Source organism: Oncorhynchus tshawytscha, linkage group LG20, assembly GCF_018296145.1.
Source record: "Oncorhynchus tshawytscha isolate Ot180627B linkage group LG20, Otsh_v2.0, whole genome shotgun sequence".
NCBI lineage: Eukaryota > Metazoa > Chordata > Actinopteri > Salmoniformes > Salmonidae > Oncorhynchus > Oncorhynchus tshawytscha.
The window spans coordinates 30,159,148-30,171,636 of NC_056448.1; the positions used below are offsets into that span (position 1 = coordinate 30,159,148).

Here is a 12,489-nt window from a genome sequence, read left to right on the forward strand (position 1 = left end):
GAGTCTTCTTTGGTATGACGCTACATGCTTGGTACACCTGGATTTGGGGAGTTTCTCCCATTCTTCTCAGCAAATCCTCTCAAGCGCTGTCAGGTTGGATGGAGAGCGTCTCTCCAGAGATGTTTGATCGGGTTCAAGTCCGGGCTCTGGCTGGGCCACTCAAGGACATTCAGAGACTATTCCCAAAGCCAATCCTGTGTTGTCTTGGCTGTGTGCTTAGGGTTGTTGTCCTGTTGGAGGGTGAACCTTCGCCCCAGTCTGACGTCCTGAACGCTCTGGAGCAAGTTTTCATCAAGGATCTCTCTGTACTTTGTTCCGTTCATAATTCAATTCTAACTAGTCTTCCAGTCCCTGCCGCTGAAAAACATCCCCACGGCATGATTCTGCCACCACCATGTTTCACCGTAGGGATGGTGCCAGGATTCCTCCAGATGTGATGCTTGGCATTCAGGCCAAAAAGTTACATCTTAGTTTGTTCAGACCAGAGAATCTAATTTCTCATGTTCTGAGAATCCTTTAAGGTGCCTTTTGGCAAACTCCAAGCAGGCTGTCATGAGCCATTTACTGAGGAGTCAATGGGTCTTTATACTTACTTTCCGAATGCACTGTATATAGATACAGTATTTTGTTATTTGGGGGTTAATAGGAGACAGTGACTGTAGCAGAGCAGGTGAGGTGAACCAGAGTGTGACAGACAGGTGAGCAGACAGAGAAACAGGCAGGTCTCTCCCTATAGGTGAGTAAAGGACATGACAAGCTTGTCAACAGAGAGGGGAGGTAAGGAGGGTCATCCATTAGGCTTTGGGGACACAGCTAGCTAGTTTACTTACTCATAAGAAAACGTGAGGTGTGAATGATAGAAATCGAGAAGGTTGATAGGGAGAGATGGTTAGGAAGAGAGAGGGAGAGAGAGGATGTGAGAAGAGAGAGAAATCAACAGTGTAGGCTACTGTACATGGCTTTGAGGGCATCCCCCTCCCCTCCTCCTCACCCCTTGACATGCTCTCTAAGTGCCCTTCTCTCCTCCCCATATCTGGTCCCTGCTCTGGGTGATACTGTGGTGTCTGCACTTCTGGCCCTCTATAGATTACCCCTGCTTTTGTCGGTTGGACAAAGAGAGGCCCCTCCCCGCTGCTGACCCGGGGCTTTCAGCGTGGCCCCTTGCCAGGGGAGGCTTTAAAAGGGTGGGGGCGCGTGAGTCCTCTCACTCTCATTCCAGGACAGCCAAGGGCATCAAAGCAAGGTGAGTCCCTCTGTCCCACCCAGCACCAGCCTGATCATCCACCCAGCAAGCCAGGCAGGCAAGCAGGCAGGTTGAGCGGGGCAGAGTACCCAGGGTAGGGTAGCAGGCCCCATACTGACTTGGTCTGTCCCCCACCACTTCGCACTGCAGCCTAGCAGGCCCAAAGGCCTAACTCTGGGTGGCGGAAACAGAGACCAGGGGAAGACATAGGATGGACAGAGAAAGAGAGATGGAGAGAGGAGAAAAAAAGGAGGGAAAAGGGGGTAAATAGAGATGAGACGAGAAAAATGGTTAGATCGACACAGGAAAAAAATGGAAAAATAGACAGAGTAGTATCCTGGATATGCACCATGGCCAGCTGGACTTTCCTCATTCTAATCGGGGATGTGTAAATAGCTGCTGATGACTTCAATCCAGCCTCACACAATGGTCCTGCTGTCCAGGCCAGTTGCTCCACAGCTCATGCTTTTCGGCTCGCTGGGATACTAGCCTCACAGGCGTTTCAGCACCGAACAACACATAGTTAAATCAAGCCTTTTAGCCCTGCATACAAAGCTAAACCAGCCTTTTCACATTCTAGAGCATTGGAGCTGTACAGGCCTTTTCAGTACAAAAGCATAGCGTAGCTGTGGTTGTAGAGTATGAATAGTTTACACACATGGATGGAGTCCTGCTGTGCTAACCTGCCATTGGAAACTATTCTGGGGTTTGAAGCACAATGCTTCTCCATTTTCTCCCTCCACCAGCTATTTTATTTGTTTTTGTGTTTTAATTTTCACCCATGTATTTTTTTGATGCTCAGTAGTTTTTGATATGGGCAAACTTTGTTTCGAAACATTGTTGTGTGTCTGGGGCACTGTGTATGTGTGTGTTAATAATGTGAGAAGAAAGAGTGTGTGTGTGTAAAATGAGTATGAATGTGTGGGAAAGAAATTCTCATCATGAGTTCATCACATTCTGCACTTTGTAGGACTACAATTGTTTATAACAGTCCTACTATCTGTCCTCTCTCATTCCAGACAAGATGACTCACCATTGTACCAAGTTCTCCGGCCACTGGAAGGTATGTGAGACTGATTAACTGAGTGTATGGATGACAGCACAGCTCAATGCATTATGTAAAGGTCTGTTCTGGCCCTGTTTCAAAACTTCTACAATTCATCCTTTCTTGCAGTAGTCAATGATCTGAAAGCAATGTAGTGTACTTCCATCTATCCAGCTATGTCAGAACAGCGATTACCCCAAGGAGGGAAGAGGGGAAGGAAGGATGGATTTGTTAAGTATTTGAGCATAGCCTGCCTGTGTGTTCAGGAAAGCTCTTTAACAGAGGGCTGTGTGAGAAACAGGCTGAGCTCAGTACACACCATTTATCACAGGAGACAATTCTGTCATAACAGCAGGCTCGGGTCTAGACACACTATTTCTGTTCCAGCTGAACAGATTACACCCTGCCCAAATTTAGACGAAACAGACCACATTGCATTACCATAGTCTCATATGATTGGTCCATTTATCCAGGTTCATGTAACTGTTATTAGAACCAAATTGACCAATATCCCAGCTTTAAAGAGGTAGTTGTAGAGATACTTGTGGCTGCACCCAAACCTCAGCTTTAACCTGTCCAGGTAAATAGATAGATAGAGTACGTAAGTCATGTCTCTCTCTCTCTGCCCCTCTCAGATCATTGTCTTCGACGAGGAGTGCTTCCAGGGCCGTCGGCATGAGTTCACCTCCGAGTGCTGCAATGTGATGGAGTTTGGTTTTGAGACCGTGCGCTCCCTCAGGATTGAGAGTGGAGCGTGAGTAAAAAACACACACAAATCCACATACACACGCAGACACACTCACCTAGCACTGTATGGTTTCAGACTTTAGAACTATTGCTCAGAGAAGCCGGGGGAAAATGATGATATCGACGCAATCTCTGACTTCTTCCCTCTCTCCCTCCCTGATCTTTCTCTCCCTCTCTCCTATAGTTGGATTGGCTATGAGCATGCTTCCTACCAGGGCCAGCAGTTTGTGCTGGAGAGAGGAGAGTACCCCCAGTGCGATGCCTTCAGTGGTAGCAATGCCTACCACATAGAGAGGATGACCTCCTTCAGGCCCATTGCCTGCGCTGTGAGTAACACAACCACCACTCTCTCTATCCATATCTCTTTTTACCACTATCTATTCTACACTCTTCCTCTTGACTGACTGACATCCCCCCTGTCCTCTCCCCTCCAGAACCACAGGGAGTGCCGTATGACCATCTATGAGCGCGAGAACTTCCTGGGTCGTAAGGGCGAGCTGAGTGACGACTACCCCTCCCTTCAGGCCATGGGCTGGTGCAACAACGAGGTCGGCTCCCTCAGGATCCAGTCTGGAGCGTGAGTAGCCAGCCGTAGTCCCCTCTCACCCAGTCCCCTAACACATCTCCCTCTCACCCCGTCTCTCACCCTCTCTCCTTCTTTCAAATCAAATCACGTGTTATTTGTCACATGCTTTGTAAACACCAGGTGTAGACTAACAGTGAAATGCTTACTTACGGGTCCTTCCCAACAATGCAGAGAGAAAGAAAATAGTGAAATAATAGAAAAGTTAAACACGTAATACTACACTCACTCTCAAGCTCTCACTCCAATCTGCATCTCTCTCTTACATTCTCTATGAATCTCTCTCATCCTCGCTACAATTTCATTTTTTACTACTTCTCTAGCCTCATGGTATCATGGTATCCCTTTCTGCCAACTGACTCTGAAATCTCTCTGTCTCTCTACCTAACAGTTTTGTGTGCTACCAGTACCCCGGATACCGTGGCTACCAGTACATCATGGAGTGTGACCGTCACTGTGGCGAGTACAAGCACTTCAGGGAGTTCGGCTCCCACTCCCAGACCCCTCAGATCCAGTCCATCCGCCGCATTCAGCAGTAATTTCACCCGTTACCCCAAGCTTATCCCCACTGCTACCCAATGCTGAATAAACTGTCTTTCTAAAACCTCACTGACCTACTGTCCATGCTTCTGCCTCTCTGAATGTATGTCAACTGTAGATTAAATGGTACTATGAGATAAATATAGCTAGAGACATACAAACAAACAATTCAATAAATAAACAAACAAACAATTAAACAGAGGGATATTTAGACATGTTTGAGTACTTCTGACAATAATACCTTCACTGGCCGGCAGGGGGCGCTACGTCTCCAGTGATGCCTCTAAAAAAGTTAAATATCATAATAAAACGCGGATTGGTTAAATCAAATATAACGGTGTGATGACGCACATTGCTGGATAGAATCACACACATCATATTGACGACACCTGGCCCTGATGGCCTGTCAGTTGAATTCTATAGACAGTTTTGAGAGTTACTAGAAGACCCTATTTTTTATGTTTCAAGATTGCATTGAAAATAAGGAAATGGTCTCCACTATGAAACAGGGCCATATTTCACTGATTCCGAAGCCAGATAAAGACCCTTCTCTCAACGTTGATTACAAATTGATTGCTCTGGTTCATGCCAAAAGATTAAAGAATGGAATAGATACCATTATAAATGAGACTCAAACAGGATTTTTGAAGGGCCGTCACATAAACTCTAACATTAGTTTATTCTTTGACCTTCTAGATTAATCAGATGCAATTGACTCAGATGCGGTTGCCTAATTTTTGGACTTCTGTAAAGCCTTTGACACAATTGAACATTAATTTCTCTTTAGGTCACTTAAACTCTTTGGCTTCTGTGAAAATTTTATCAAATCATGTGCATGTTTTACAAATATATAAATAGTTCTGTTACAAAACCTTAATAGATCCAAAAGATTCAGTACCAACAGAAGTGTATGACAGGGATGCAGAATTTCGCCACTTTTATTTTTTGGGGTTGTGGAACTTCTATCTCTAGATATTCTGAATGATGCATATCTGCATGGCTTAACCATTTTTAACAAAGAAATCAACATTTCCCAAGTGGCTGATGATACTACTCTTTTCTTAAGAGACAAAGACCAGGTCGCACATGCCCTTAAAGCTGTAACTGCATTTTCTATTGCATCAGGATTAAAACTGAATGTTTCTAAATGTGCAAACGTATGTTTATATGACTCTGATGATAAAGAAATAGAAGATATTCCTGTAAAGGTCTGTGTTTAATATTTAGGAATACATCTGTCAAAAAAAACACTTAGTCAGACAAGATGTGAATTTCTCTCCTAAAATTAAGAAAACAAAAAATATATTTAATAATTGTCTATAAAGGGATCTTTCTATACTTGGGAGAGTACTTCTGTCCAAGGCAGAGAGACTGTCTAGTTTTGTGTACCCCTCATTATCTGTATGTGTAAATCCCTCTACTTGAAAAGAGATCCACAAGACCTTTCTTGACTTCATCTGGAAAAATAAGTCTCACAAACTAAAGAAATCTGTCCTCTCTAATAAAAGAGCTGAAGGCGGTCTAGAAGTGTTTCGATTTTGTTGACATAAATAACACTTTCAAGATCAAATGGTTGAAAAGATGCTTGATCAATACTGATACAATATGATATTTCATTCCAAATAAAGTGTTTAATAATTTGGGAGGTCTTCAATTTTTACTGAAATGTAATTATATTCCTGAAAGATTACCCGCTAAATTGGCTAGGTTTCACCAACAAGCTTTAATGGCCAGTAAAATATGTTTCCTGCAGAGTTTTTCCCCACATAAAGATATTTTTTGGAATAATTCAGACAAACCTGTAAGGAACAAGTCATTGTTCTACCTCAGCTGGCATGAGAGGAATATTGACTTTGTTCTTGATGTTTTTGACAACAGGGGTAATATTCTTACATATAAACAATTTATAACACTGAATGAGTTTCAAATACCTTTCAGAGAGTTTATTTCTGTGGTTAAAGCCGTTCCCAGTGGTTTAACTACACTAATGAAAACTAATCTTAGCTTTGGTAATGATCACAAAGCTTATCCAGAACTCAGCTTGGAAGGCGTGGGCTTACTTGAGAAATCTTGTTGTATATATACATAAGACAAATTCTACATTCACAGAACCAACTTACGCCTAGAGGCACATTTTTCTGGAACATGTTTATTCCTGATATTGTCTGGGAAAAAGCTTGGTTAAGGTAAGGCCTTACAGTAGCGGGGTGCGTAATTGGCAGCAGAGAAGTCAGGCGCAGGTGAGCAGAACTTGGTAATAACCGGAGATTTATTAAGCAAAACCAACGGCATCCAGAACAACAAGAATAAATGGCCACAAAATAACCTGTCAAGCGCTCCCGGGGAACGTGCACAAGCTCTACAATAAACAATCACACACAAGACATGGGGGGGAACAGAGGGTTAAACACACAACAAGTAAATGAGGGAATTGAAACCAGGTATGAGAAAAACAAGACAAAACAAATGGAAAATGAAAAGTGGATCGACGATGGCTAGAAACCGGCGACGCCGAGCGCTGAGCGCCGCCCGAACAAGGAGAGGACCCGACTTCAGCGGAAGTCGTGACAGGGGTTAATACGGTAATCGGGGGGAAGCTGTAACCTATAACAAACCTCGTTCACTCTCCTCAGGACTTTAAATGGCCCCACAAACCACTGGCCCAGCTTCCGGCAGGGCAGGCGGAGGGGCGGGTTTAGAGAGCCAGACCCGGTCCCCCGGAGAAAACACCGGGGCCTCACTGCGGTGACGGTCTGCGCTGGCTTTCTGGCGCAGTACGGCCCGCTGGAGGTGAACATGGGCGGCGTCCCATGTCTCCTCCGCGCGCCTGAACCAGTCGTCCACTGCAGGAGTCTCGGTCTGACTCTGATGCCAAGGTGCAAGAACCGGTTGGTACCCCAGTATGCACTGGAAGGGGGAGAGGTTAGTGGAGGAGTGGAGGAGCGAGTTCTGAGCCCATCTCGGCCCAGGGCATGAACGCTGCCCACTCCCCCGGCCGATCCTGGCAGGATATAACCCCACCCACTTTGCCAAAGCACAGCCACCACACCACTAGAGGGATATCTTCAAACACCAACTTACCATCCTGAGACAAACCCGAGTATAGCCCACAAACATCTCAGCCACGGCACAACCCAAGAGGGGCCCCAACCCAGACAGGAAGATCACGTCAGTGACTCAACCCACTCAAGTGACGCACTCCTCCTAGGGACGGCATGGAAGAGCACCAGTAAGCCAGTGACTCGGCCCCTGTAATAGAGTTAGAGGCAGAGAATCCCAGTGGAGAGAGGGAAACCGGCCAGGCAGAGACAGCAAGGGCGGTTCGTTGCTCCAGAGACTTTCCGTTCACCTTCACACTCCTGGGCCAGACTACACTCAATCATATGACCCACTAAAGAGATTCTTCATTAAAGACTTAAAGTTTGAGACCGAGTCTGCATCTCTCACATGGGTAGACAGACCATTTCATAAAAATGGAGCTCTATAGGATAAAGCTCTGCCTCCAGCTGTTTGCTTAGAAATTCTAGGGACAATTAGGAGGCCTGCGTCTTGTAACCGTAGCGTACAAGTAGGTATGTACGGCAGGACCAAATCGGAAAGATAGGTAGGAGCAAGCCCATATAATGCTTTGTAGGTTAGCAGTAAAACCTTGAAAACAGCCATTGCCTGAACAGGAAGCCAGTGTAGGGAGGCTAGCACTGGAGTAATATGATCACATTTTTTGGTTCTAGTCAGGATTCTAGCAGCTGTATTTAGCACCAACTGAAGTTTATTTAATGCTTTATCCGGTTAGCCGGAAAGTAGAGCATTGCAGTAGTCTAACCTAGAAGTAACAAAAGCATGGATTAATTTTTCTGCATCATTTTTGGACAGAAAGTTTCAGATTTTTGCAATGTTACGTAGATGGAAAAAAGCTGTCCTTGAAACAGTTTTGATATGTTTGTCAAAAGAGAGATCAGGGTCCAGAGTAACGCCGAGGTCCTTCACAGTTTTATTTGAGACGACTGTACAACCATCAAGATTAATTGTCAGATTCAACAGAAGATCTCTTTGTTTCTTGGGACCTAGAACAAGCATCTCTGTTTTGTCCGAGCTTAACGGTATAAAGTTTGCAGCCATCCACTTCCTTACGTCTGAAACACAGGCTTCTAGCGAGGGCACTTTTGGGGCTTCACCATGTTTCATTGAAATGTACAGCTGTGTGTCATCCTCAGAGCAGTGAAAGTTAACGTTATGTTTTCGAATGACATCCCTAAGAGGTAAAATATATAGTGAAAACAATAGTGATCCTAAAACGGAACCTTGAGGAACACCAATATTTACAGTTGATTTGTCAGAGGACAAACGATTCACAGAGACAAACTGATATCTTTCTGACAGATAAGATCTAAACCAGGCCAGAACTTGTCCGTGTAGACCAATTTGGGTTTCCAATCTCTCCGAAAGAATGTGGTGATCGATGGTATCAAAAGCAGCACTAAGGTCTAGGAGCACGAGGACAGATGCCATTAAAAGATGCCATTAAAAGGTCATTTACCACCTTCATAAGTGCAGTCTCAGTGCTATGATGGGGTCTAAAACCAGACCGAAGCATTTTGTATACATTCAGGAAGACAGTGAGTTGCTGCGCAACAGCCTTTACTACATTTTTTGAGAGGAATGGAAGATTCGATACAGGCCGATAGTTTTTTAATATTTTCTGGGTCAAGGTTTGGCTTTTTCAAGAGAGGCTTTATTACTTCCACTTTTAGTGAGTTTGGTACCCATCCGGTGGATAGAGAGCCGTTTATTATGTTCAACATAGGAGGGCCAAGCACAGGAAGCAGCTCTTTCAGTAGTTTAGTTGGAATAGGGTCCAGTATGCAGCTTGAAGGTTAAGGCCACAATTATTTTCATCATTGTGTCAAGAGATATAGTACTAAAACATTTGAGTGTCTCCTTTGATCCTAGGTCCTGGCAGAGTTGTGCAGACTCAGGACAATGGAGCTTTGGAGGAATACGCAGATTTAAAGAGGAGTGCGTAATTAGCTTTCTAATGATCATGATATTTTCCTCAAAAAGTTCATGAATTTATTACTGCTGAAGTGAAAGCCATCCTCTCTTGGGGAATGCCGCTTTTTAGTTAGCTTTGCAGTATCAAAAATAAATTTCAGATTGTTCTTATTTTCCTCAATTAAGTTGGAAAAATAGGATGATTGAGCAGCAGTGAGGGTTCTTCGATACTGCACGGTACTGTCTTTCCAAGCTAGTCGGAAGACTTTGAGTTTGGTGTGGCGCCATTTCCGTTACAATTCTCTGGAAGCTTGCTTCAGAGCTCGGTATTTTCTGTATACCAGGGAGCTAGTTTCTTATGACAAATGTTTTTTTGTTTTTAGTGGTACAACCGCATCTATGGTATTGCGCAAGGTTAAACTGAGTTCCTCAGTTACAGTGGGGCAAAAAAGTTTTTAGTCAGCCACCAATTGTGCAAGTTCTCCCACTTAAAAAGATGAGAGAGGCCTGTAATTTTCATCATAGGTACACTTCAACTATGACAGACAAAATTTGAAAAAGAAATCCAGAAAATCACATTGTAGGATTTTTAATGAATTTATTTGCAAATTATGGTGGAAAATAAGTATTTGGTCACCTACAAACAAGCAAGATTTCTGGCTCTCACAGACCCGTACCTGTCCTCCACTCGTTATCTGTATTAATGGCACCTGTTTGAACTTGTTATCAGTATAAAAGACACCTGTCCACAACCTCAAACAGTCACACTCCAAACTCCACTATGGCCAAGACCAAAGAGCTGTCAAAGGACACCAGAAACAAAATTATAGACCTGCACCAGGCTGGGAAGACTGAATCTGCAATAGTTAAGCAGCTTGGTTTGAAGAAATCAACTGTGGGAGCAATTATTAGGAAATGGAAGACATACAAGACCACTGATAATCTCCCTCGATCTGGGGCTCCACGCAAGATCTCACCCCGTGGGGTCAAATTGATCACAAGAACGGTGAGCAAAAATCCCAGAACCACACGGGGGGACCTAGTGAATGACCTGCAGAGAGCTGGGACCAAAGTAACAAAGCCTACCATCAGCAAGGGCATTGAAGATGAAACGTGGCTGGGTCTTTCAGCATGACAATGATCCCAAACACACCGCCTGGGCAACGAAGGAGTGGCTTTGTAAGAAGCATTTCAAGGTCCTGGAGTGGCCTAGCCAGTCTCCAGATCTCAACCCCATAGAAAATCTTTGAAGGGAGCTGAAAGTCCGTGTTGCCGAGCAACAGCCCCAAAACATCACTGCTCCAGAGGAGATCTGCATGGAGGAATGGGCCAAAATACCAGCAACATTGTGTGAAAACCTTGTGAAGACTTACAGAAAACGTTTGACCTCTATCATTGCCAACAAAGGGTATATAACAAAGTATTGAGATAAACTTTTGTTATTGACCAAATACTTATTTTCCACCATAATTTGCAAATAAATTCATAAAAAATCCTACAATGTGATTTTCTGGATTTTTCTTCTTCTAATTTTGTCTGTCATAGTTGAAGTGTACCTATGATGAAAATTGCAGGCCTCTCTCATCTTTTTAAGTGGGAGAACTTGCACAATTGGTGGCTGACTAAATACTTTTTGCCCCACTGTAGGTGGTTAACTGATTTTTGTCCTCTGATGCCCTTGGGTAGGCAGAGGGAGTATGGAAGGGCATCAAGGAATCTTTAGGTTGAGAATTTATTGCACGTCTTTTGATGCTCCTTGATTGGGGTCTGAGCAGATTATTTGTTGCGATTGCAAACGTAATAAAATGGTGTTTCAGAGGGAGTCTGGGCTCCATGGGCCGCTCCTCCTGTCATACATTTGGGACAGTGCGTCTGCCTTCACGTTCTGGAAACCTGTTCTGTAAGAAAGGGAAAAACCAAAACGGGTGAAAAACATGGCCCACCTTGCCTGGCGATGGTTCAGTCTCCTCGCTGCCCGGATGTACTCCAGATTGCGGTGGTCAGTCCAGATGAGAAAAGGGTGTTTAGCCCCCTCAAGCCAATGTCTCCACACCTTCAGTGCCTTGACAACAGCCAACAGCAAACAGCTCAAGGCCCCCCACGTCATAGTTTCGCTCCGCCGGGCTGAGCTTCTTCGAGAAGAAGGCACAGGGGCGGAGCTTCGGTGGCGTACCCGAGCGCTGAGAGAGCACGGCTCCTACGCGTCCACCTCCACTATGAACGCCAAAGAAGGATCCGGATGGACCAGCATGGGAGCCGAGGTAAACAGAGCCCTCAGATGACCAAAAGCCCTGTCCGCCCCTGCCCGACCACTGCAAGCGTACCGGGCCCCCCTTCAGCAGTAAGGTAATGAGAGCAACTACCTGACCAAAACCCTGGATAAACCTTTGGTAGTAATGGGCAAACCCTAGGAACCACTGCACCTCCTTTACCGGGGTGGGAGTCGGCCAATTACGCATGGTTGATATGGGGTCACTCTCCATCTCCACCCCCGAGGTGGAAATGCGGTACCCTAGGAAGGAGACAGACTGCTGGAAGAACAGGCATTTCTCAGCCTTGACGTACAGATCATGCTCCAACAGTCGACCAAGCACTCTGCGCACCAGGGACACATGCTCAGCACGTGCAGCAGAGTATATCAGAATGTCATCAATATACTCCACTACACCCTGCTCATGCAGGTCCCTAAAAATCTCATCTACAAAGGCTTGGAAGACTGATGGAGCATTCATTAACCAGTACGGCATGACAAAGTACTCATAATGCCCTGAGGTCGTACTGAACGCCGTCTTCCACTCGTCTCCCTCCCGGATACGCACCAGGTTGTAAGCGCTCCTGAGATCTAGTTTGGTTTTGATAGTCAATACACGGGCGCAGACCTCCCTCCTTCTACTTCACAAAAAATAAACTAGAGGAGGCGGGTGAAGTGGAGGACCGAATGTACCCCTGACGCAGGGATTCGGAGACATATGTTTCCATAGCCGCCGTCTCCGCCTGTGACAGGGGATACACGCGACTCCCGGGAAGTGCAGAGTCTACCAGGAGATTTATCACACAATCACCCCGTCGATGGGGTGGTAATTGAGTCGCCTTCTTTTTGGAGAAGGCGAGCGCCAAATCGGCATGTTCAGGGGGAATGTGCACAGGGTGGAGACCTGGTCTGGACTTTCCACCGTAGTAGCACCAATGGAAACCCCTAAACACCTCTCCGAGCACTCTCGCGACCGTGAGAGCCCTCCGTTGCCAAGATACAGTGGGGTCATGACAAGCTAACCAGGGAAGGCCTAGCACCACGGGAAACGCAGGAGAGTCAATGAGGAAGAGACTGATTCTCTCCTT

At 45.3% G+C, this 12,489-nt stretch overlaps 1 protein-coding gene across 1 annotated transcript; it reads left to right on the top strand.

The window, feature by feature from the left end:
- The first annotated feature begins 1,176 nt into the window (after positions 1 to 1,176).
- Positions 1,177 to 4,227, top strand: LOC112246998 (beta-crystallin A4). Its single transcript, XM_024415625.1, has 6 exons — positions 1,177 to 1,243; positions 2,263 to 2,306; positions 2,924 to 3,042; positions 3,220 to 3,361; positions 3,470 to 3,612; positions 4,010 to 4,227. The coding sequence occupies exons 2-6, from the start codon at positions 2,268 to 2,270 to the stop codon at positions 4,155 to 4,157; spliced, it is 591 nt and encodes a 196-aa protein (XP_024271393.1). The 5' UTR covers positions 1,177 to 1,243; positions 2,263 to 2,267; the 3' UTR covers positions 4,158 to 4,227.
- Positions 4,228 to 12,489: the final 8,262 nt, after the last annotated feature.